General features: G+C 44.2%; 1 protein-coding gene across 1 annotated transcript in view; it reads left to right on the top strand.

The window, feature by feature from the left end:
- Positions 1–25794, top strand: part of LOC129092199 (inositol polyphosphate-5-phosphatase A) — a 138970-nt gene that overhangs the window by 105243 nt on the left and 7933 nt on the right. Inside the window, exons 10-12 of the mRNA XM_054600038.1 lie at positions 9280–9375; positions 10662–10736; positions 18055–18128. Coding sequence (XP_054456013.1) covers positions 9280–9375; positions 10662–10736; positions 18055–18128 — 245 coding nt within the window. The remainder of the gene's footprint in view (positions 1–9279; positions 9376–10661; positions 10737–18054; positions 18129–25794) is intronic.

Raw genomic sequence — 25794 nt, 5'->3', positions numbered from 1 at the left:
GATGGACAGTAGGAGAGATCGTCTGTTTGACAACTTACAATATGTTTGATGCACCTAACAACAAAGATTAGTCGGCTATGATATTAATGCATATTAGATGCATGAAGGGAGATTTCTTTACGCCAATCCTCTGAAACCGCTGGATGGGATTTCTTCAAATTTGGCACCAACGTCCACCTAGACTTAAGGATGAAATAATTAGGTGGGCAAAATTCAAAGGTCAAGGTCACTGTGACCTCACGTACGTGTCATTCCAAACTATAATGACCGCCTCGAGTGACTTCCTTCAAATTTGGCTCAAACGTTCCAAAAGGATAAAATGATGAAGTGATGACATTTTGGACAGACATGGATGTAAACGGCAACATGACTGTTTGCTGGAGGCTGATCAATTTTAGTTGATTGTTGGAAGTGAGGTTCTGCTGAAAGCCAAGTCATTGAAAATATAAATGTACTTACACACAACTTAGTAGCTTAGTAACATTTTCCTGTGGTTCAGAAAAACATTAACTCACTCATTCTTCCAGTTATTGACCTTTTCTGTTACTTGTCCCGTCATCTTTCCATTCTGTCTTTCCCCCAAGCCCCCGTCTCTCTTCTCTGTTTTGTCCTGCGCCACCTTAAACATCCTCTCCAGTTATTTTCTCTTTATCTGGAAATGTCTCATTGCACACAACTAAGAGTCATTTTTTTTATTGTGTTGTCCATCACCATTTCACAAAGGACAGGCAGGCGTTTATAAATTGCTTGTTTGTTTTGTCCAACTTAAAAAATCTAAAGATATTCAGTTTATTATCATAGAAAACTAATAAAACCAGCAAATATTCATATTTCAGAAGCTGGAATCAGTACATTTTTCCTGTAGTTTTGCTTAAAAAATAAATGTTTCTGTTAGAAATTGTTTCAGCTCTACAACAAGTGTTTGTCTTTAAAAGATCAGGGGGAAAAAAGCTTCATTTTCACACACTAAAATCCTTTATTTAAACTTGTAATCTAATCTAAATGATCCTTGAAAATCCCTGAGCCTTCTTTAAGTGGAAAGATAGCAGACACCTAAAGGTATGTAAAAGAAATGCAAATCAGAAAAATTTACAGTTGATTAGAAATGATGGAGATGTCTTGCATGATTGCATGATGATTAGTCTATTTATAACCATGTTGCTCTTGTCAGGATTATGCAAACAATATAAATATTCTAAATCTAATCAGTGAATAATCCCATCAGTCCGTAAATGCAAGTGGACTCAATACTCAATCTATGTCTTTTTCATTCAATCCACCACACACTGTAATCGCTCTATAAATCATGAATAATCAACTTTCCTTCAGTCTCAGTCTTTCTTTATCTCTTGCTTTTATTGATGGTGTTTGCTGTTATTTAGTACAGATGAAATGTGGCATAAACCGTGAAGGATAGGGGCCTCTTTGTGCCTGGCACATAGTGTCCGACTTGTATGATGTCAGTCTATTTTTGACTAATGCAGTCCTCGGCCTTTGTAGAACAGAGCACAATAATTGTTTTTTTTCCTCCGGGAAGGATGGAGTTGTTGCCAAGATAACACGTCGTCTCTGGGGGGGCCGTGCGGGAACATGCACCCACACCAGCTCCAGTGCTATCATTATCATTTGTTCTAATGCGTGTGCAAAGAAGCAATCTCTGTGAGAGTGGCTGAATCTCACAGGGCCAGCTCAACAAGTGGGTTCACAACACAGCTCACGGTACTTGTTGGATCGGCTCAGTCCGTCGCAAAATATAAAAAAAGGACAACAGGTGAGCGATAAATAGAAGGAGCTGGGATTATTCAAACATCTTGGCCTGCAGGTTTCCCATTGCAGAGGGACACTCCTCCAGAATGGCTCATTGTAACCCAGCTGTAAACCCGGTGTTGGCACCACCGCCTTTTAAACAACTCTGCCCTTCTGACATGAAAAGTCGCCCGGGCTCCATTCACACCGGCGCTCAAATATCCCATCATATTTAAGAGGGGCCCATTAAGGGCCACATTGAGAATTCATGGGCCTCTCTCTCTCTCACTCCCCTTCCTTGTGTGATTTATCTGCGACGGCCATATTGCCGGGCCCTTTTCAGAAGGAGTGGCTCCAGTTTTTGTCTTAGAGGAGGCCCAAAACAATGCAACTCAGGCCCATTCCTCCAACGAGGGGGAGCTCCTCTTTCAGGGGTAGTGGAGTGGGGGCGGCAGAGAGAGCCGGGGCTGGTCTAACATCTGTTTGTGTCCGGAGCCAGGCGGGACCGGAGCACGGCGTGCCTCGGCGGCCCCCTTCTCCTCTCCCTGGGGGTCTTTGTTCCCGATTTCATGCTATCAGAGCGGCAGCATGTTTTCCTGCGCAGAGCTGTCAGCGGCATAAAGGGCCCTGAGTGGGGTCACATCAAGAGGGATGGGCATGAAAAATTGGTAAAATGTATCACAAAGCCCACCCACTAGATGGTTGCCTAGCGCCCTGCGGTGGGGTGTCAGGAAGCCTCCTCCTCCTCCTCCTCTTCCCCCACTCTGTACCTTCCCTTTCCCCCTTTTCCTCGGCTGAATTACACCTCTCTCTCACCCTGGTGGACAAGCACATCATTTAGATGAAATGGTGCAAACAAATTAAAGGGTGGTGCTTCAAATGAATCAACGTTCTTTGTGTTGCGAGGTTTTTTTTGTGCCTCGCCATGGCCTCGTCCTCCCAGCGTGCCCCTGGGAGGACGGTGGCTGGTGGTCAACTGCTTTGGTAGCTCAATGAAAAGATATTGTTGCAATTAGGGCTGCATCCAGTGATCCCTTTCAATGTCGATTGTTTTTCTCGATTCATCGATTAATGGTTTGGTCTAAGAAACGCTGGGAAGATGTCGATCAGAAACTCCAACATGACATACTAAAATTACTCGTTATTTTCCACAACTCAAAGTTATGCAGTTTGCTGCCAAAGATGAGTAAAAAGTCCAGGAAATATTCACATAAAAGGATCTGGAATCAGAGAATTTTGATCGTCATAATAGTTGGTGAATAATCAAATAGTTGAAAACGAATGGATTCATCTTTGCAGCTCTAGTTATGATACAATCATGTCATCACTGGTTGGATCTTAGCCTAACTAGGTGTGCATATTTGTGGTATTTGTAGTCCGGTTGATGGTGCTAACCCACCTAATCCAGCTCTCTTTTTAAAAGAGGACACAATTAGACCTTCATTAATTGCTAAGTCCTGATCTCTATCGGATGCCAAAGTAATGAACTCGACGGGCTCCTATCGGAACGCCACTAATCACCGACCGGCCGATTGGGTCTTCAATACACTTTAATTGACTCGGCAAACGACAAATTACCTGACTGCCTGTTTCCTTTAATTGATTCCAGGCTACAGCTGCGGTGGAATAAGGTAAATGAAATGAGAGTGCAGTTTTTCCTGGTGTTTGGTAGCAATAGCCTGTTGGCTGTGTTGGAACGGGCCACGATGATTGCTTCGCGGCTGCGTGTGAGTTTGTTTCCTCGTTAACAGGATGAATGCTCTTTTTAAGTGTTAAAAAAGAAAACATGAATGGCCACCCGTTCGGATCACAAACCCCCCCTTTTTTTCGGAAACACAACAACATTCAAATGAACGCCACATCAAGATTAGCTATTGGGCAACTTAAGTATTCATGGCCTTGGAGAGGTTCAGGGAAGCCGGTGCGTTAAACAGTCTTGGGGACATCTGCCGCGGTTGGTTTTTAGAGTGCTGGCTGAAAGTGGCAGGGGAGGTTTCCTCGGATTAAATCTGTCGTTAGGGTTTTCTTTGTACAGGTGGCAGTAATGTGTCAAGAGCCCGGCCTGAGACAATGACCTCCTCTCGCTGGGACTAATGCGCCTCAGGAGAACCCACCCTCCTTTTACTGCTACTGTTTTACACACAGACACCGTCACAATGAAGCATCTGGTGGCCTTTTCCTGCGTAGAAGGCTGTTTTCATTTTTTTTTGTTTTTTTTGTTTTTCACAACCATTGTGTCTGCTAGTGTGCAGAGTGTGAGAGAAAGAGATCAGGAGGCTTAGTCCATGTCTGTGGCTCAACTGGCCTTGTTGAACTTACTGTGCATTAGTGTGAATCTTTACTTTTTAAAATGTTTTATTTCAGAACATTCGCTCCCAGTTCGGGTGGGTGGGCAAAAGGGGCGTGCTTGTGCATCTCCGATTGTGTGTCTGTGTGTGTGTGCCTGCGCAACCCCCCAGTAGTGGGAGGTCGCCGGGGTCAAAGTGATGAATTTTTATAGGCCTGTTCCCTGTGTTTCAGCCCTGTCCCTTTCTCTGCGCGCTGCACTGCCTCTCAAAGACAACCATGCAGGGCAATTTGTCCTGCGGGGCCCTGCAGAATGGGCCAGCAGAGAAGTTAAATACCAGGGGGAACACACACACACACACACACTCACACAAAACATACACATACATTCACTTTCTCTCTCACACACACACACCCCTCCGTCCTGTTGTCCTGGATGATTTGTGGCCTGTCCATTACCCATTCCGAGGGGACAAATGCCGCTTTTCTGAAGGTAAAGGCCAGAATGGCGGCCCCTCAATGCGCAGCATTGTTTTTAGAGAAGTTTCCCAGATGTTCTGATGCGCAAGATAAATAGGGTGCATTATCGGCACCTTGCACGCCCCTCTTACCTCTCCGAGCTTGTTTTGTTGGGCGAGGGCGTGGACGGTCTGGAGACCCCCTACAACGAGTGCCACCGTCAAAAGCCACTCGCCGTTCGCTCTCACGCAGTTTGCTGAGTTCATGGGAAGGGAGCGAGGGGGATTGTGAGCGGGGTTGCTGTCCAGTTTTTGGGGTGACACAGGCCGGGTTTACCGGGGTCAACCGTTGACCAGTGGGTCACACACAGGCTAACTTTACGGGCCGATAATTTGTCCACTCTCACCTCCTCCTCCGTGTTGAATGAGTGTGTGTGTCAATGATGTATCCACGGTGTTTGGAGGCATTAAATTAGCCGGCCAAAGCGAGAGAGAGGAGTGGATAACTCTGGCTTGCGTCCAGTCAGATCGGGCGGGGAGGGTCATGCCTGATTTACTGGCTCCCACCAGTGTAATGGCTGGCAGGAGGGCAGGCGGTCGAGTTTTGTTGTCGCCTTCTTCTGGATGCCCCAACCCCTTCTACCTCGATGCAATCACGCATCCTGGGGGGAGTTGGGGCTTGATATACGATTGGCGAACAGGAAGAAAAGTGATCGGAGCGGCGAAGCAATTGGCGCTGAACCTGCCAACCTCCAGCTGGCACACCTTCTTATCTGCTGGCAGCGTGGCAGCGGGGGAAAATAATGGCGCGATCTGACAATGCCACTGCCCCCGCTGACACAAAGGGGCGCCCCTGTCCCCTGCCTCTGGTAATGAAGAATGAATAGTTAGCTCATTGTCCACTCATCGTCTTGTCTCCCTCTCTCTCTCTCTTAGCACACAGTCTCACACTCTCTACCTAATTGGGGTTTAATCACCGAGTTCTAAATGCACTCAATGGATTATTATATTGGTGCGATGACAGTTTAGTGTGAATCATTGCATGGGATCGGGGTGAGGGAGGGAGGAACATAAACCCAAGAGGAGTCGTCGTCTATTGGCTGCCACCATGGAGTGTCACATATTTCTGCGACTTGTTCACACTTGAGGTCCTGATTGCATTGAAAATACCAATGTTAGAGACATTTACTAACCAGAGTAGTACTGCACCTCATCAGTCAATTTGGATAAAGTCATAAAGCAAATACATATATATATAGACAACAGTTAGATATTAAGTCAAACACAATGTCAAATGTAGCTGGAGTTGGAAAATATAGCCAAATGCTATAAATCAGACACTATAATGAAATATTCTGTGTCATACATTAAAAAAAAGAGTTGAAACTACATAAATAATTTCAATACATATTGTTTGTGTATCTAAGAACTGATCATTTTTTTCATCTGCCATAGAGCTCCATTGTTTAAAAAAAAAAAAAATGAGTCACACTGTTGAACTAGTTGACATGTTCCTTCATTACCATGAACACACACTGCAGTTTATTTTGACTCAATCCAATGAACGGCGTCCTGCTGCTGTAAATACTCACTGGAGCGCCAAATGTGTATCAATCCACAGCTGAAAATAGTCCCCAACGAACAAAGATTTTACTCTTACAACTTTATATTTACAACTTTATATTTGTGCCCCTTTTTTTAAAGTTGATATTTTAAGCAGTTTGTTACTTTTTCACTTTTATTAAAAAAAGTATCTTTTTTTACTTTTTGCTTCATTGTTTTTAAGTCAGATTTATTTGCTTTTATGCTATTTTCTTGAATTCACCGACTCCCTCTGAAAGGAAAGGTTAAATTGCTGACATAAGGAAATACAGAATACAGCCAGACTTAATTTCTGCTCCATTTCCTAGCAAAGAGAATGTTAACAAGAATCATCTGAGAGTTTAACTGCTTTTAATATATTTAATGTTTTTATATCCGTGTAATTAAATGTTCTTCCCATTAATTGGTTGACATGTAAAACGCCCCTGTGTGCGATATGCTTTGTCACGCATGCCACGGCGTTTCGTGTGGGTTTCTCAGTGTTTAAGTCGGGCACAGTGGATCGCCTCCATCTGTTGGCAGGCCCAGAGACAGAAGGCCTGAATGTGTGTGTGTCTTTGCTCTTTGAAGTGGGACAGATTGCTTTAACCTCTCTTCTAAGGAGAGCAGCTGGAATAGAGAGCTCCTTTTTAAACAGGCGCTTCCTCCTTCGACAGTCATGAGATTATCCTCCATTGATGCACAAAGGCAGAGCCTTCCTCGGCAACCTCTCATCCCAGCCCCCTCCACCCCCTCCCTCCCGGCCCCTGCCCCTCCACAAACACTCAGTGTTTGACCTGTGACCCATAATGCAGAGATGTGATGCCAAGTCACTTTGCAGGATCAGTTGAAGGAGCCCAGAGGAGTGAAGACATCCTCACTGTCCCCAGGACCACAGCCTCATCTCCTGGCTGCTTTTTCCCCATCGATCGGTTGCACTAAACACTAATTGTCATTGAATAAGGAGCCGATTGCAGCCAAATGAATCATGATAATATCTTTTAGGGCGGTCAGCGAGAGCACGTCCATGTGTAATGTGCTTAGGAGGCGGGAAAAGGGAAAAGATCCGCGCAGGTTTCGGCACAAAAACCTGGGCTCTGCTGGCAGTGAGGAGGAGGCGTGCTGCGTTGATGTGGTCCTAAGTGACAGCATGGGATTCTCATTTTCCCCATGTTGGTGTGCAGATCTTATGACCGAGGCAATGGGCTGAGAGAGGCTGTGTGTGTGTGTGTTTGTGTCAGATGAGGGGGATGTTTCGCACAAAGGACGACAGTAGGGGAGCTGTGATCAATCGGGTGCAATCAGCCACCACCAACCTCACTGACGCACTGATCGGTCAGTCAATGGGCTGATGAATGGATCAATCAGCCACATGTCAGCATCCGGCACTATGCGACAGTCCAGTCCAGCCCAGGACACCCGCAGCTCTAGCCGCACCAGCAGTGATACGCTCGTCAACTTTTAATTTGCTTGAAATATAAATGGAAGAAATTAGCTTTGTCCTGCTCTCGTCGAGTGTATGTAAAACACATCTTGAATATATTAAGTGTCTTCAACGTCTTTGTCGCTGTCGCAATGGGCCAAAGAAACCTGCTGTTGGAATCATTAGTTTTCAATGGAATCCAGATTGTAATTGTTCAGGGAAAAGACATTTTACCACACAAGAAAAGGCAGCATCAGCTGATTGTCTTTTTCTTTTTTCTTTTATCTAATTGAGTCTTTCTAACAGCGACACTCTTGGCACAAGTTACAGGCTAACATGAACACCAAACCCGTAGTGCCATTATCTCACTGAGAATGATGTCATCCCAATCTCCTCCAGTATCTATCCGCTCATATCCCAGCCATGTCAACCACTGCAAAATGCAAAGGACACATTCACGTTTAGGGGCGACCAGGTTTTGATCCGACGTGAACGGAGGGTCTATTTTCATCCTTTGGATCTTGATGCTTATTGTGTCAGTAAGCGGCGTGAGCTTCTGGTCTCAGTATTAGCTGTGGAAATAGCAAGGGAGTTCTGCTTGACTGACTTTTGGATTTGCAAAGCGCCCGACACAAGGGGGGCTCGCTTGGAAGAATCACAAGACCCCGACGCTCGCAGAATCCAAAATAATTAAGGTCCATTTAGAAAACCTGTTTATTTTAAATAATATTTAAAACTCACATCCTTCACCTCACTGTCCAGAAAGGTTGTAGTTTTTATCAATTAAAAAAAAAATCCAATTAATTAAATATTGTATTGAACAAAAAAAAACAGACCAAATGATCAAATTTGGAGCAGTTGGCACTTATCGGAGATGACAAAAACTGTCTTCGATTGTCTTTGCTAGTTGTGGCTGCAATGACTTTTTGACAGGGAAAGTATCTCTTGCCCTTCTCACCAGCTCCTTCTTTGGCCTATTCATCGCACAAAGCTGCTTAAGCGCACTTAAGCGCATTAGCATTTGGCTGCCAGGGGACCATATTGACCCTGCATTTGGATGGCCTAAATGAGTGAAAGATGGAGCGATTTGTTAGGGCTTTAGAAAGTTGCTTTTGGGGAGGGAGGGAGGGGGTTGAAGGAATGGGCTTGAGGCAATGGTGGGGAGGTGGAGATGGGGGGATGCAGAGAGTTGTTCCACTTTCTCTCAAGGCACGGTGTTTGTTCTAATCTGGCGTGCCGTGTCTCCGTGGCCGGACTGATTTGTGACATTTCAGTCTAAAGGGACTTTTTTTTTGCTGCCCCGCTATATTGGCTTGACCCGATTATCTAATCTGTGCTTTGAATTTCAATCAGGTCACCCAGGTCTCCGCTGTGTGGTATGGGAACCGCTGGCTGAGGGATTACCTCATTCAACTGTCTTCAAACACAGATGGTCGAATGTTTAACTAATTGTTAAAAGGGTCCACAAAGGGGAATTTAACCATGCACACAGTCCATGTGGTCAGTACATAGAGCCGGATCAAGAGGAGGGACAGTGAGGTGGTAGTTTGTGGGACGGTTCTTTAAGAAAAATGAATTCAATGCGGAGCATTGTATTGCATGGTGTTGGGCTCCACTGTACAAAGTGTGAACATGATGGTAACAGAGTAAAATAAATGGTTTCCATTCTAACAATCTTTTTTCCTTATGAACCAGTGTGTTTTCCTAACTGGATTTGCCCTTTACCCTCTTTAGTTCTTACTTGCATTGGTCTGATCACTCACTCTCCCCCTCTCTCCCCTCCAGAGTCTCTGCTCCACTGCCACCTTGCAGACAGTCAGAGCCGCCGACACCAATGAAGTCGACAAGCTAATATTCCGAGAAAGTGACAACGACCGAAAGGTGAGCTATATAAAAGGAGAACACCAGCTAAATAAGGAATTCCAATATGTTATTTTCATGGCCTAGGAAAGGCCACAACATAATAAATGACATTTTGTCAGTTGTACCATTCTCAATTGTGAAATTGAAAATGTACCCGTATACTAAGAAGATTCCCCTAGGTGCTCTTTGTCATCTATAACATCCCTGCTAATTAATTAATTGTCCACGCTTTATACTAGATAACATCAGTATTTTCAGTTTTAGCACACTTTTTTTTGTTGAGAAAGTTTTTTGGACATAGGAATAATATGTATGTATCTTGAAAATAGGCGTAGTTCCCCTTTAAGGCTTCTTGTCGCATTACTGACTTGTCATAACTTCATTCCAATAAAACATTTCTAACTGCATTTAAATCATATAACCATTCTGTTACCTTGTTATCAGACTTTAATAATAACTGATTATTTTTGAGGCCTAGTCACACCAGAATATTCTCCTGCGTGGAATAAGCAGTGGTAGCGACTTTTGACAAAGGGGACCACAGGCATGGCTAGCTTGCTATCTTTGCTAGCTGGCGAACACATTAGCAAGCCAGGAACATGCGAGCGCTAGTCAGTCACAACAGCTGTCAGAGCTTCTCTACATTTACTCTGTCGTCATTTTATCATCATGTCATTCAATAAAGAGTTACAATAGAGGGGGAAATAACACCTTTTGATCAAGTAAATCACACCTGAGTGCGTTAGCAAGCTTGTTTGCTAGCTCATACAGCATATTCAAGAAAGATATTTGCACCATTGCAGTTTATTCTCTTACATAACAGTGTAGCCCTAAATAAAACACTTGATAAGCTACGACAGCTTAGTATTGGTCAGTTAATGAGAATTTGTGCATCAGAGTAGTTAATGTGCAAGATTGGCGTGCAAATCCACTGATTGTGGCAATTCCATCGTACTGAATTCATTTTGCTGCAGAATTCCTGGTGTGACCAGGCCTCGAAAGGAATACAATGATACATCTATGCTGCATGTTGAAATGGGAAAATTGCACTTGAAATTAAACCTTCAAATAATAATTATTTGTCTAGTTCTACATCACTCATACACCTCAACCTGAGTTATTACAGGTTGTGTTAACATGCATTGTAAGGTGGCGTGATTCCTCAGTTAGACACGTGCAGAACTACCGGTGCTGTCCGCCACTGCACCACATTGCTGTTCATTAGCGCTGTAATTACAAAGTGCAGTTCACATTAGCATTGGTATTAATCAGAGCGCCGTTTCTGTCTCTCACCGATGATTCAGGTTGTTCTTCAACTTGAAAAGAAGCTTTTTAATTATGTCAACCAGGACGTTTTCCGAGAAAACAATGGGACCTCGGTAAGTCACCCCTTTTGCTTCCTAACCCTTTATATATCAATCTGCTCTCCCATTTCTCCACTTCCAGTTGTTTATTATACAGTTCAATTCACTTCATCAGCTGTAAATATGTTCTTTTTCCACTGAAGTAGAAAGTGACAACAGCTGCCATTTACTACATTTCAAATTGATTATCTGTGTGAGGGACTGAGCACAAAAGAATGAAAGTCAAAAGTTTAATCGCAGCTAAAGAATTTGATTTGAGGGCTTTTTAATATTTAGATAGTAGGTACAGAAAGGGAACAGAAAGGTAAGTAAGCTTGTGTTCAAACCTGGGTCAGGCACGCAACACACACACACACACACACACACACACACACACTCTCTCTGTCCCCGCTGTGGGGCCAATTGTCTTTGGAATAACTTTTATGTGAGACTAAGTGTAAATGAGGTGAGTGTTAATGTCTGCAGAGGAAAAACACCAAGTACACATTTCCACTTTTATATGGCTGTATATTACATTAAGTAGTTCTAAGTTGGACCTTGTTAAAAACCCCAATGAAGGACACACACACACGCACACTCTCCCACGTCAACAGAATTTACTGTGAAGCCACTTGTCTGGGAGCTTTAGAGTTTATTTATGTTGTTGGCCTTATCAGTAAAATATATTAACTTTAATTGGCATTATATCCTGATTATATCTTATCCTTTTACAAAATTAAGATTCCAAGTAAGCTGTCTATTAGAGCTACATTTGTCATTGAAGTTTGTTAAAATGCTGGTTTATATGTGATGTTAACCACATCTTCCCATTTATGAATATTACATGTTTATTTTTGTCAGTTGTAATCTTTGCATGCCACTGACCTGGTCAACGAGTATTTTTGTCTGTAAAGGCCTAAACATAACATATGCTCTTTTCCAGCATTGCTCTGCTTTATGCTTGTGTACTGAATGCAGCCCCTGTAGTCATAGAAATCATGTAGGGAAGTGGAATTTACTCCACTTTTTCCCCTGAATTTACAAAGAAAATGTTCCACTTTTTTATTTGGATGTCCAATCACTGATATGGGGAAAAGTACTAGATTCGAGCAATCATTTCCTCAGTGCTATATTGAACGAGATAGCCGAGTTTGCAGCAAAAACTGTTTTTGTTCTTCCTGCATTTTCGGCTCTGCAAACGGGAGAACTCAGATTTCTCGGTCAACAAAACGCGCACTGAGGAATTTCATTGTTTCAATCGACTGAGTTTACCATCAACACTGATTGGACATACACATAAAAAGGTGGTGAATTTTCCCTTTTAAGATGAGTTAAAGTTGTCTGCACTGTAACACCATATCACACTATAACTGTGTTCTGTATGAGCGTTTTCCAGCACAGCTTACCCAGAATCCAGCGCGACACCGTGGGTTTAGTAACGCTTGGACACACAATTTCAGCTTTGTGAACAAATCTGTCTCTTTGACCTACCAATTGGAAACCTGGTTATTTTGACGAGAGAGGGAATTATCCTTAAACAATTTTATTCAATAAATGTTAAAGTGTGATAATTTTTTCCTGAATAAAAGCATATTAACAGGCCCCTAGCAATGAAGGTAGTTCACTAAAACATCCCATTTAAGCAAAGATTGAATTTGAAAAACTCTGGCATGATGCTGGCAGATATTGACCTTACACATTATGATGTGGGACAGGGGAGAATCATTGAATCTGATCAGCAGAAATGTGCAGGAAGTGAAGCCGTAAGAGGCTGAGGCACCCCCACCCCTCCCGACTGCCTCCTCCTCTTCCTCACCAAGCCTGACAAGATGGATGACATAATGGGGGCATCAGAGATAATCTGATGGTCATGGTCTAGTTAAACACACCATGTTATGATGCTTATAAAACAAACTACCTTTCCAAAAGGATAAATGTCCCTCCTCACACTCCTCCACTGGGGGAAAGGGGGGGAGAAGAGAAAAAAAAAAATCCATTGCATCCTTCATCAACTGCAAGACTTGTACCGGCTTGACAGAAATTTAATTCGAGGCAGCTCTTGAAAATAATTATTGTATTTTGAGAGGAGTAATCATTGGCCGGGACATGATTGAATGTGTCCATGCCTATTGACTTTTGCTATGATTAATAGGTTTGTTTAGTCGATATTCCCATCGAAATTGTATAATTAATTATCCCCGGCGCTGTCACGGCGGGACGATGGAGAGCCCTGATGAGTATTTGGGAAGATTAAATTTTCCAGGCGCTCGTAGCGTCAAGGGGGCACCGCGGGGCCTTGCTCCGGTGGAGGAATGGGTGGAGCGTGATGCGCACGTGTGTGTGGATGTGTGTTTGTGTGTGTGAACGCGGCGCTTTCTATGCTGTGAGTCTGTATATGTGCAGTGTTTCCTCCTCTCCTGGAGCACACACCCGACAGCGGCCGGCCCCCTCCTCAGTCCCCATTGATTTTGTTTCAGTATCTCTTTATTGTGACTTTATCAGTGTGGTGTCGGCAGATAGGGAGGGTGGAGTGGGGGGCACCAGGAGAAGGAGGGTGCGTTTGTGTACTGGCTGTAGCAAGTGATGAACCTTTCCTGTCTGGCCTGCCTCTCCTTGTCATGCTGGCGGCGTAGGCTCTCGGCATTACTCAAAAGCCCCGGAGACGACATAGAAGAATAAAGAACAAATGCCGCTCCAGCATTTTTTTTCCTGTCAAAGCTCTTACAGAAGCCATGCTGAATGAAATGGGACCTTATAGGATTTATATACACTGATGCCGTATAGCGTCCCCTGGTTGTCTCTTTCTCTTTTTTAAGTCCGCCTCTCTTTGGCATGGTTCAAGAAAGTGTTGACTGCTTACTTAGCCCTCTTAGAATAGACAGTATACATGAGCCGCAGGCCTTCAGGTCTTTTGGCGTTGCCCTCCGCAGATGGCACGCAAGTTACGAGCATGCACGAAGGCGTTGATGCTCAACGCGCTGTCCGTTGCAGTGTTCTTTGAAACGCCAGAGGGTGTAGAAACTAAATGTACTGTGAAAAAGCAAGAAAAAAAGAGTTAAATGTTAAAACGGCATAAACCACAATGCCGTGGTAGGATTGTATTTAACTATAAACTCATATGTCATATACATGGACTACTTTATTGCCTTTATACAAGCCCTGTAAATAAAGAAGTCAAGTATTAAATGTATTATAAAGAAACAAAGGTTGAATATCCTGTAAACAATATGATTTGGCCTCAAAATATTTACTTAATGGCAGATTATTAAGACATACGGTATCTAAAGCATTTAAAAAGAAATGGGTCTTCTTTGTGAAATCCTCTGGCAGGTTAATATTGCTTTCCTCTGTGACAGTGCGTCTGAAGAGCTCTGAAGGCACGCGTATATTTACAAAAACACAACCACTTGTTGAGCCTTGGGGTACAACGCGCAGGCCATTATAACTTCATTTTTCTGGCGTGCAAACCTAAACCTGGCTTAACTACGGCAACTAGCATCTAAAGTTTATTTACTGTTACATATTTAAATTATGTTTTTTGCAGGCATGCCATAGTTCTGCTAACAAAGCCTCTGAAGCCCAAATTGTTGCCTTATTGTGGAATCATTTCCTTCCTCTCTTCATAATATGAACAGGAAAACGCAAGCTCCTAGGTGCAGTTCACTGTAGTGTTGTTGTTGTGTTGGGGTTGGTCTCTCTCAACACCCCCCCCCCCGGCAGTGACAGTTTATCGCTTTTCCACACGAAATAATGAAGATCCCATAAAAAGAAGGAAAAATATGGCCCCCTGCAATGAAAGCCAAGTGCGCGGTGTAAAAATCAAATTAAATGACCTTTCACCCCAACATTTATTGATGGGTTTTAATGGCAGCAGGTGTTGTCACAGGGGATATTTGACAATGCGTAAATCAAAGCACAATTACAGGTGGTGGACAAGCCGCCAGCACAGTGAGAGGGACAGTTAGGGAGGAAGGGGGGCGGGGGGGTGCAAAGCCCTAGTATTACCTTTTTTATTTTTTTTTACCCTCTTCAACCTCCTGCCGCTTAGCTATCACTGCCACTCTGATTTAAGAGAGCACCCATCGTCCAAGCAAAGTCAGAAATTTAAGCCCATGACAGGGTAGTTTTAATCCAGACACTTCTTCATCTTTTTCCCTCTGTGATATTGCCGAAGCTGCATCATCACCGCCTCCATCACCACCTCCATCGCCACCTCCTCCACAACTCCCAAGGTCATTTCTGGTTGACAAACTACTCCTGGCGTTATAATGTCATGAGGCCTTGAACCAATAGAAGCTGTTTTTGGTGACCTGGCAGAGCAGCAGAGCATTATGCTTAATTGACCTGGGATGAAATGTGGTGTGAAATTTGTTGCTGCAGGGCTTTTTTTATTCACCTGAATGAATTACCCAACATTCACTTGAGGCACACTCTCGGTAGATACACACAGCCATATGTTGCTCATCCCCTATTTAAACTGTCTCATATAAACTGAGGTGCTTTACCTCCACATGATACAGTGTGTACCTACAGGAAACAGTGAATTATTGATTTGAGCATTCACTATTATACCAGTATGAGCATGTGGACTCTTATGCGAGGTTCAGACAACACTATATAAGCTCAATTATAGCCCAACCCCATAGTTTATAAGAAGTGGATGTAGTCACAGTGATGTCACCTATTGGTATATGGACTGCCGTTTTGAAGCAGAAAGTTCAGCATTTTGGCCGGCGCCATCTTGGCTTTTGCAACCAGAAGTGACACGGGGTGGAGCCAAGTACAACCGAATGCTGAATAAGACATTTTAAGACGACCAAAAAGACTCACAATTAACTTTAATGAACTAAAAACAATCTGTGAAAGTTGTCGAAAATGCCTACAACTCACCGAACGGACAACGCTGTGGTAGCGACTTGTCAATCGCAAGGAAGACACGCCCTAAAGCATACCCTGCTTTCTATTTGACTCTAATTTACTAAATGAACATCATGCTGTATTGAAGAAGACTTGAAACTAGCGATTTTCTTATATACTTCTGCGCGATCACACTTATTCTTTTTGCAATCACAGGAGTTGCCCTCTGACGGCTGTTAGAAAGAATGCAAGTTTAAGGCACTTTCGCATTTGGCTTCAGTTTTTTTACAGTCGGAGGTTGCATGGTTTGATCATGAATGACAATGCATGTCAAAGACCCCATGACATCCCTACAGAAAAACTCAAAACCTTGACCTCCTGACGTTTTTCCTCAAAGGTCAAGGAAAACTGGTTATGAAAATTTGTAGATATCAAGTGTATATTTAATACCTCTTTAGAGGGTTCTAGTTGCAAAAGACAGAGACAGTTTGAAACATTAAGAAACAGCAAGAGACAGCGTTTTCAACCAACTCATAAAGCTTAACATTAGCTTAGTTAGCTAGCCAAATGTAGCTAATTAATTCTACTAGTGACAGCTGTCTTTTCAGGCGACTAAATAAACGGTCACCGGCTGGATATGAGAAGCCTGCTTTTGTCTTCCTCTGTCTGAAATCAGGAATCCATTGTTTCAAAATTATTTTTCAAGTGGTAAATCTGCCACTGTTATAATCGCAGAAATATTGACAAGCGTAGCAACAGTAACTAAGCAGGGCTTGGTCTTAGCAAACAGTTTTTTTAATACATATGTACAAATACAAGAATTATCAGATATCTTTAATCTCTCAATTATCGGTATTGCTATCAGCCTCCAGTTTCAGTCACGCACGCACACATGCACGCGCTAGAGGAAGGTGTCAGCGGGTTGGATGGCGAGATGGGGTGTACAGTGGAGCGTGGGGTTGCATCCCCTGCTCAGTCATCCCTCATCCACAGCGTGCGAGTCTCTCCCGTGACCCCGGCAGTGTGAGTTTGATGAATGCGGCACATCTGCCCTCCTGAACCGCTGAGACTCCGTCTGGGAGGCCCCTCTGCCTGCAAGTAATGGCCACTGTTCTACACCACTGACACGTAATCACACACACCCCACACAAAAACACACAGAATGTCGTCGTGAGGACACATACCGGACTTTGGCTTATTTTATTTTTTATACATGTGCACTCAACGGCGCTGCGAAGACAAACAATCCATACGCGCTCATACATGCACATCATAAATATGTCAGTGTAGATGGAAGACTGTAGTTACCTTCTGCTGATATCATAACATCCCTCCTCCTCCCGCGCCTCCACTTTGTGAGGACGTCCTTCCAAGTATTACCCATGTGCACCGCGTCATCCCCTACATGATATTTCATCATGTAGCCATCAACACATCGCCGCGTGTAATACACCAATGTGATGTCATTAACGTCAGGCTGCCTGTACAGCCGCCGTCAGACTCACAACGTCTAGGATGAGGTCTTCATTGGGGCCGTTATTGTAGCCGGGGTGTTTGAAACATGTACAATAGCCCAATTTACCATGGAACAATTGTGTCCCGGCTTCATCTCGGTGTCTTCCTGTCTGAAAGGAAAGTGTTGGGGGGGGTTGACGCGAGGTCCTCCTGGGTAGCCGGGAAACGTTTCGGCGTCAGGTCTCTCAGGGAGGCAGCCATGCAGGTGCCCAGGCTACCTGTTCATCTCCCAGATAATTAATGTGTACAAGGAGCCGCTAATTGCACTTTTCACTAATGATTTATGGGCTTTGTGAGAGGGGGGGGATCGGGGGACGGGCGTGTGTACACTCTGGTGAGTGAGTACAGCTGGGTGAGGAGACATGATTGATGAAGAGCGTGCGGATGCACTGTCAGTGTGGAGAGATAGACCCCCAGTAGGACAGGGCGAGTGACACACACACACACTCACACACAACTGGTCAACTGCTGTCAATTTTTGTTTTTGCCAATGTGGGGAACGCTGAGATAAATAAACGATATCTACTCCCCTAAACTCTCATTTGGTTTATTCCCATCCACCCCTCACTGAGACTGAGGCCTATGATGATAAAAAAGCACTGACGTCTAGGTCCAGATAATATCAGAAATCAAATTAGACTGTCTGATTTGGAAGAGGCCTCGAATTGTCCTTGAATTGTCTTTGCATGTGGCGGTTTGTTTGGGAGAACTTACTTATCCTTCAGTGGACAAATAGAAAGTTTGAAGTATGAATAAAAATCATTCAGATCGTATTGGTATTTGCAAAGTTGCTTAGCAGGACCTAGAATTGCTCAGACACCCACAGTGGAAAATGTCTAGAGGTGGATGTGTGAACTGTGTGAATGTTAAGAAGAGCAAAGCTAAAAAAGAGCATATAGACTTTGTAGACTTTTCCCCTTGAACAAAACTTTTGAATAATAGCAAAAAATATTAACTTTTCTTTTTTTCTTTCTTTCCACAGCTTTTAGAGTACGACAAAGAGCTGTCGGTGTTCAAGGATCGGCTGCATGAACTGGAGATCTCCTTCCCACCCAGGTATGGAGCCGTTTTACATCACAAACAACTATTTGTTCACACCTATGCATTCACATGAATGCCCAGATCATCGGCAAGGGAAAAGCGGCATGTCTTGGCGTGCACAAACTATGCGGCAGTCTCCAAGTGCACCTGCTGTTTTGTTCATGTTTGTGCAGCAGCAGCATAAAAATGCAAAAGGGCTGGGTGAAGTTAAATATAGAGTTATCGCGGAACATTTGCTCCAATTATTTGGTTTGCGCTCGTTGACAAAATCATCAGATATATATATATATATATATATTATATATTTGAAAGCTTTTAATAAGCCTTAGACTATTTTCTCATAGCATAAATAATGAATTAATCCTTCAGTTTATTTGTAACATTTCACCAAATCCAGAGATGGTTTTTATGATTTTTCACCAACAGGGTACCATCACTTGTTTGTGAATGCAGTGACTATGCTGACAAAGGCCTGGCCATAAGGACTCATTATTTATATTTAAAATCACAAGCAGTCAATCAGCCCCTTCATTGTCCAAAATGGTTTTATGAAAGCTGTTGGAGCCATGTTTGACGGGTATCACTTGTTAAGTATGATTAGAATCGGTCCCAATCTTGCTCCCATGTGTATGTCTTTTCATATATGCATGTGTGTGTTGCTGCGCTTTGGGCGGCATTGATATTCTGTCTCAGTGGGACTTGGGGGAGACCGGAGCGGGGCGGCCTCCATCTCCTCTTCCTCAAACAAATGCATTTGCAATTAGCCCTTTCAGAGGAGAGGGAGGGCAAACACACGGCCGTCGCGGAAATATGTTTCGGGAGCAGCGCGTTAATGGCGCTTGACCTTTGCCGCCCGGTTGTGACTCAATCAGTGCAGATAATGAAACGCTGTAATCAAACAATAATTACTTGATAAACTGCTCTAGTGGCAGGCGCGGGGCGGCGGGGGATTTTAGTGTGTGTGTGTGTGTGCGTGTGTGTGTGTGTGTGTGTGTGTGTGTGTGTGAGATACATAGAGCTATCGGAGCGTGTGTTTGAGTGGCTTTTAGTGTAAGGTTTGTGTGTGCATACGTGTGTGAAACTTGAGTGTGAGAGCTCCAGACAGCGTGTGTGTGTGTGTGTGTGAGAAAGAGAGTGCATGTGTCAAGGTTCTGCCAGTCGCTGTTTTTTAAATGACTCTGTGTCTTAATCAGAGACCCCATTTACATCACTTTGCATAAGTGACAGGTGGATTTATTGTCCTTTTACACCGGCTGACTTTTTGCACCTATCCATATAATACTGAATCATCCCTCCGCGGGGAGGAATGAACGCGCCGCCGCCGGAAGAATACAAATGATTCCCACACACTTGAGGTGATGATGAATCAAACGGATGAAAGCCCCGGGAGCAGCATATGAAATTTGATTTGATCTACTCTGTGCGCGCGACAAGCCACATCATTGTCAGCCTTGTAATGGGTAGCAGTGGCCTAGTTAAACTTAAACAACCCCCTCCTCCTCCCACTTCATGCATACACACACACACACACACACACCTCCACACACACACACACACACACACACACACACACACACACACACACACACACACATATACTGGTACCCCTCCCCCTGTCAGGTCTTCCTTGTGCTCCTTGAGCAATCAAGCCTCAACGATTGTTCTCCACCACATAGCCTGCTCCGGACCAGCCCCTCGCCATCTGTGAGGTTATTGCTCTTTTTTTTTTATGCAGGCCAACTGGAACACACCCTCACTGACACACACACACACACACTCATGCGCGCACACGGCTCACTTTTGTTGAAATCTATAAATCAATATGAGTCACAAACATTTCATCTGCAAGTTAATTCCGTCCGCCGTCCCGGTGGCGGATGAGGAGTTGTCACGAAATGAGACACGCTGTCAAGGTTGAACTGAGGGTTGGATAACACAAGGTGACTGATGTAGACACGTAGCGATAGCCTCAGAAAATTGTATCTCCAGCTTTCTACTTTTACCACAATACAGCAGCTGAAGCATCCCTGGCCAGCAGCTCCCTTTCTTTTTATTTATTTTTAAATAGATATACATCTCTGTCCCCACACATACACACACAAATTCTTCCCCCTGCGTCGCCGCAAAATGCACATCTCTTCACTTTTTAAAAAGCAGTCTGTCAAAGTTGGCCCTGACAAGTCTAAGTGTTTGGGCACCGGGGTGAGGAATTTGCCCGGGTCTTGTCACAGTTGGACCTGGAGCCAGTCGGCTGATGCGAGCCGACTCACACACACTCGTACACAGGAGCCCATGTTTGGGTACTGGTTTTCTCGACCAGTGTGCTGGGAGAGAATAGATGAGCCTGTTCATTAGAAACCAATCTTTTATTCAGACAGTTCTCCTCTGTGTTTAATCCATGGGTCTGCAACCAACCAACCATTGGTTGGTCGTTATCTTTGCATAGGCTGCTCTGCTGCATGGCCGGTTGACTGAAAAAATGATAAGTTTTATTATACATTATGGTACTTTTAATTTCATATTTGAAATAGCATAACTAAGGTAAAAAACCCTAAAACATACTAAGGCACCAGTAACTTATTCATGTATTTTGATTGATTTAGGGGAAAGCTTTTAGTACTCCTCTGATCTGATTTCTTTGCCCGTTTTTTTTTCTTTTTTGTGCGAGATCGATGCAAAAATTGAATCGGGACCCCGTCTTCGGGAGGAAATGCAGTGGACAATGAGGGAGCAGTGGAAGAATGTATTCTGCCTGTAACCTGGTTACTGGGAATGGGCTTTGAGGGAGATTTTGAGTGACATCGAGGCAGCGGTACAACTCCATCGATGGGCAAATCATGAGTGATTTCAGAGCGGGGAGTTGGTGTGGAACGTGGAGCGACGTTGGTGGGAGGAAAGATGGGAAAAAGTCAGGAGTAGAGAGGATGTCCCATGGGTCTGTTTGTAGAGTGGGAGAGAGAGGAGCCAAGATCCAAATGCATACAGTGCACAACATGTGGGTACTAGCGAGGATGGAAATGTAGGATTGTTGGCCCGCTACAAAAATAAGGGCACAGAATGGCGGTTGATGGTGTTCACAGGATTCACGTCGTATGATTTTTTTTTATGGGTCTGTAAACACACACATCAATCCATCCGATGACATGTTAAAGTGAGAAACATGGTCCAGAAATTATACAAGACATGAAATTGAACAATAGAATCTTAAAACCAAAATCACACCAGTGCAAACTTAACCAAACAAGACTGAGAGTCTACAGCCATGATAGCGGCTCTGTGAGGCCTGTGCACACTGGTGCTTTGAGCTAAATGCTAATGCAAACATGCTTACATGCTCTAAATGTCAATGCTATCATGCTGAGGATTAGCAGGTGTGTTTACCATGTTCACCAGCATGTTAGCATGCTAACAGATTTTGCATGGGATAGCAAATTTTAACCTGAAGTGGAATGAGAGGAAAAGTCAGGAGATTACCAAAGCAAGGAAGATTCATCCTCTTGGAAGCATGAACGTTTCATCCTCGACCAAAGTGGTTGACCGGCCAACACAATGCCGCAAGCATGATTAACAATGCAAAGCTATATCAATACACCTAAATGCAACAAAAACAAACTAATAGCTAAAGTACATGTTTATTAAGAACCTGCCACCTTACTTATTTGAGCTGGAAAAGAGAGTCAACCTGTTCAGGATTTTTAAAACGTTTGGCTGCTAAAAACCTAAAAAATGCACAGTTCTGGAATTTGAAAAGTTCAGCTGAACGCCTCTTTAAGTACATATAGCGTGGCTCCAGTATCCGTGTTTGTCAAGTCTAGACACCAGGCAGAGCGTGGTCCTAGGGGTCGGGAGGTGAGGCCAGTGAGGAGGCAGATAATCTGTTGAGCCTCCACTGTTTGGGAAGCATCCTGCAACCAACATTGGCACGTAAGCGTCCATTTCCCTAAAAGCTGCCACGAAGGACGAGCCAAAACATAAACGACCAGCCTGCTGGAGGAAAAGCTCCAACATTCGCAGGTTCATGAAAGGGGAAAGGGGGGCGGTTCGAAAGCTGCTGCCAGGCAGAATTACTTCGCCCTTCAGATGAGAGAGAAATTCTGCTCAAGTGACACGGAATGGCTCCCCGCCAGCTCCTCAATAACTAATAAGTACATACAAGAGGATTGTCGGGGTTGGTTGGAGAATTCCTCGAGACTCGTCTCGAGCTCATAGGAAGCGCTCGCACAGATGGCTCTACGGCGCACAGGGATGGTCTTTGTTCCGTGAACAACGCTCTCCACACAACACGCCTGGCCTCTGAAGGCCCGTACGAGTGATGTCACCCTGTGTATTTGTGTGTTCGACTATGTATACATTAGTCCTATAGCCCCTCGCTGTTTGCATCCCACATGAACGGGCCTCTTGTTCTCCGCACCGTGTGACTCCATTTAAGGAGCACCGCACGGACACGCTTAAACGACAACGTTTGGTCAAAGCGCTGCGTCCAGAGCCTCTCTAAGCACGTTTGCAGGCCTATCTACTCAACGGGAACATTGTTTCACAACCCATCAGGGCATCCATCATTCTAACTACTAGAGAGCCCGTGAAAATGATGAGGGGCCATTGTTGGCCATGATGGCCGAAGATGTTCCACTGTTATGTGTCATCGCCTCTTGTCTTGCCACTGAAGAGCAAGGCTTTGTTAGAAAACAGCCTAACTCTGGGCGGAGAGGATGCAACGGACGCCATCTGCGTCGTCCTGCCCTCGTTCGGAGCAGCTGAAGGGCGGAGCCTGTCGTAGCTGAACCCCAGCAGGCTGATGGCCATGAGCCGCTGGTGGCATTTCGCTCTGTTTGTACTGCGCTGTGCCAATGTTGTGCCTGCGAGCCTCCCAGCTCTACAAACTGAGGCAAACATTCAGCTTTATTGATAGCATTTGGCTGATCTTTTTGAATCTGTGCATGTGTGTGTGTTGTGTTTTGCCAAGCCTCCCCTGACAACGGCAAACAAACATGGCTGTCAGAGGCGCGAGTCACTCCGAACCCCGCGGTTTCTGGCTTTTTAGCCACTCCGGTTATCCCATGATGCTCTTCGTCCACCCTTGAACCAAAGCCACTGTTACTATGACTTTTATCTTTAGCTTCCCGCCCTTCCTATATTCTCAAGTTTATATTGCCCTCATTAAATACTGAGCACCAGAATCACCCACTGTTTGGCCTGTCACTTATTTGCCATTATGTGGAACAAGGTAATAGCTTTTGATTGGGAGATAAGAGAAGGTGGGACAAGGAAGTCTAGCAGGGACCGAGTGTCTGGTCTTGGAGATGCAGGGTTGTAGTCTGGTCCAACAAAATATCTTAACTCGCATTTGATACTGAGTTTTTTATTGTTTTAGTCTTTTATTTTGTATTGTTTTAAGTCTTATTCAGATAAAGTGAGTGTAGTTACAGGTTACAGTTACAAGCTGGTATGGCCCAGTAATGTGCGTCGCGACAGTCTCTCCCTCTGTCGGGTGAGGCAGAGTGACACACCACCAGGTAGGGCCAGAGCTCACCTCTGCAGTTTTTTTTACTGTTGCAAGACAAACAAGCTGACAGCGGCCCGGAACACGGCGTGAGTAATGTGTCAGCAGCCAGGTCAAACATTAAACCCCAAACCAAGCATGAATGAATGAGCTCTCAATGGGAGCCAGAGGGTCCCGACGTGCGAGTGCAAACACACATGCACACACACACACGCATCATCTCGGATGTGGTCGGCAAAACACAAAAGAATGAAGGGACAAGGGGAGGTTGGGTGGGGGGAGCGGTATTCTTACGTCAACTTTACACAAGAGGTGATCGCTGTAATAGAAACTGTAAACGCCAAGACAAATATGTCATCGTCCGTGTCATTGTCTCACACTGATGACGGCCACATGTCTCAAACTTTTCTCTTGTAACATTTACATTTGGTAGCATGTAAGTCTATTACTTGCTGTAAATAAAGTAGAGAAGTATAATGTTCTAACTTGCCCTTTTGGATGTTGAGGGTATTTAAAGGTTCTGGCAGCAGTTTTTTGGCTGTATCACGTTTTTTTCTGGAGCGTATTTCACCACCATCCACAATAAATGTTGTCTTTTCACAAGTTGTGAGTAGCTCCTGAAGTTCCTATGTGCATTGCACTGTGGGAAAATGAAGGGTTTTATAGGCTGTGTTAGAATTTGCATACTAGCAAAGTGAGTATGTAGTGCATTCACACGACAGCTTATGTTGATTTTGTGTAGCAATAGTTTTAGCTTCCTGCACACACTCAACTGCCCCACAATGCATTGCTTCTAGGTGCCTTGAGACCAGCTGTCAATTTTGTGGGATTTTGAGTCGGTATAAAAGAAATTGAACCGGTTCAATTCCCAGGATGTGATCAGTTTATCAAATTATATTATAACGTCAGTTCAAAAAAGTGTGAACAGTCTACTAGTAAAATATAATATGCAGATATATGCAGTACATTAGTAGCCTAAGCCTTAGTCTACATGCTAAATGTTTTGATTATACTTGATTTTGTGATTTTTACAATTTAAACAGACATAACGCACTCAAAAGTTTGTGTGCAATGTGGATTTTGAGACACAGCTTTGTGCAACAGTGTTTCAAATAAGCTGGACTTATAAATGACTTAACTGCACCATTATTCTTTGGTTGAAGAAAAAAAGCTTCATAGTTTTTCTTCTTTTAATTTTTAAGTGCAGGAAGTGAGACGGACTACATGCAATTCCTGTAAGGGGTCTAAAACTTGTCTTCTAATGAACCTTTATCTTACTGCCACTTATATTCCTAAAGGTCATTCGTGGCTGCATTTTGTCATATTTTCTTTCTTCATTTCCTTTTATTGCACAACTCCCAGTCACTTGTTTAACCGTTTGCATGGTTGTTTTTTTTGTGCATATACGGTAGTATACCTTTGCAGTTCCCCCTTCTACACGGCTACACAATTGTTGGGAGTTATCAGCTTGGCCCATTAATTAGTGTAATTAGTCTTGCTGCGGGCAATAAGGGCCTGATACGAGCTGACGGCCTCCAGCCCACACGCCCTCTCGGACCGTTTACCTTCCGCCGATAAGTTTGTGAGCTCGCTAATCGGACACATTAATCACTTTGGCACCAGCGCGCCATTCCACTGTTTGCCGTCGCATTAAGACTTGTTATCTCCATCGGAGCCAGCGGAGGGTGCGGTGAAAACAGAAAGGGGGGGGGGGGGTGAGACAACCTGTATACCTGCATTCACTGGGGACGCGGAATGGCCCTTTAACGGCCACTGTTGAGTATTTTTAATCAGCTTTTTTACAACGGCTGGCTGTCATCGAAAAAATGACTGAACGATTGCAAAGTTTTGTGCTCGGGTGAGATGGGGGGGAGGGGGGGTGTTTGCTATCAGGCCTGGGAGTTCATTGTTTGAAGGAGGTGAGAGGGGGAGAACTTGATTTTCTCTCAATCTCTTTAACACCAAAATGACCCCAGGCTTGTTAGTCAATAAAGCCGTAACAGAGTGGCTGATAGGGGGATTGTTCACAGGCCGTTTGAGGCCGGGGACCGTCCCCTCAGGAAGCGGAGAGCGTAGGGCCACCCTGAAGTGGTGCGGCTCCTCAAGCCCTTTGAAGACTTTGCTCTTTTTTCCACTGCTCACTCTGCCTCCCTCTGTCTGATCCGTCTTTATCCCCTCTCC

This window comes from Anoplopoma fimbria, chromosome 6 (assembly GCF_027596085.1).
Source record: "Anoplopoma fimbria isolate UVic2021 breed Golden Eagle Sablefish chromosome 6, Afim_UVic_2022, whole genome shotgun sequence".
NCBI lineage: Eukaryota > Metazoa > Chordata > Actinopteri > Perciformes > Anoplopomatidae > Anoplopoma > Anoplopoma fimbria.
Note: the sequence above shows the minus strand (reverse complement) of the source record. Positions and strands in the feature narration are given on the sequence as shown.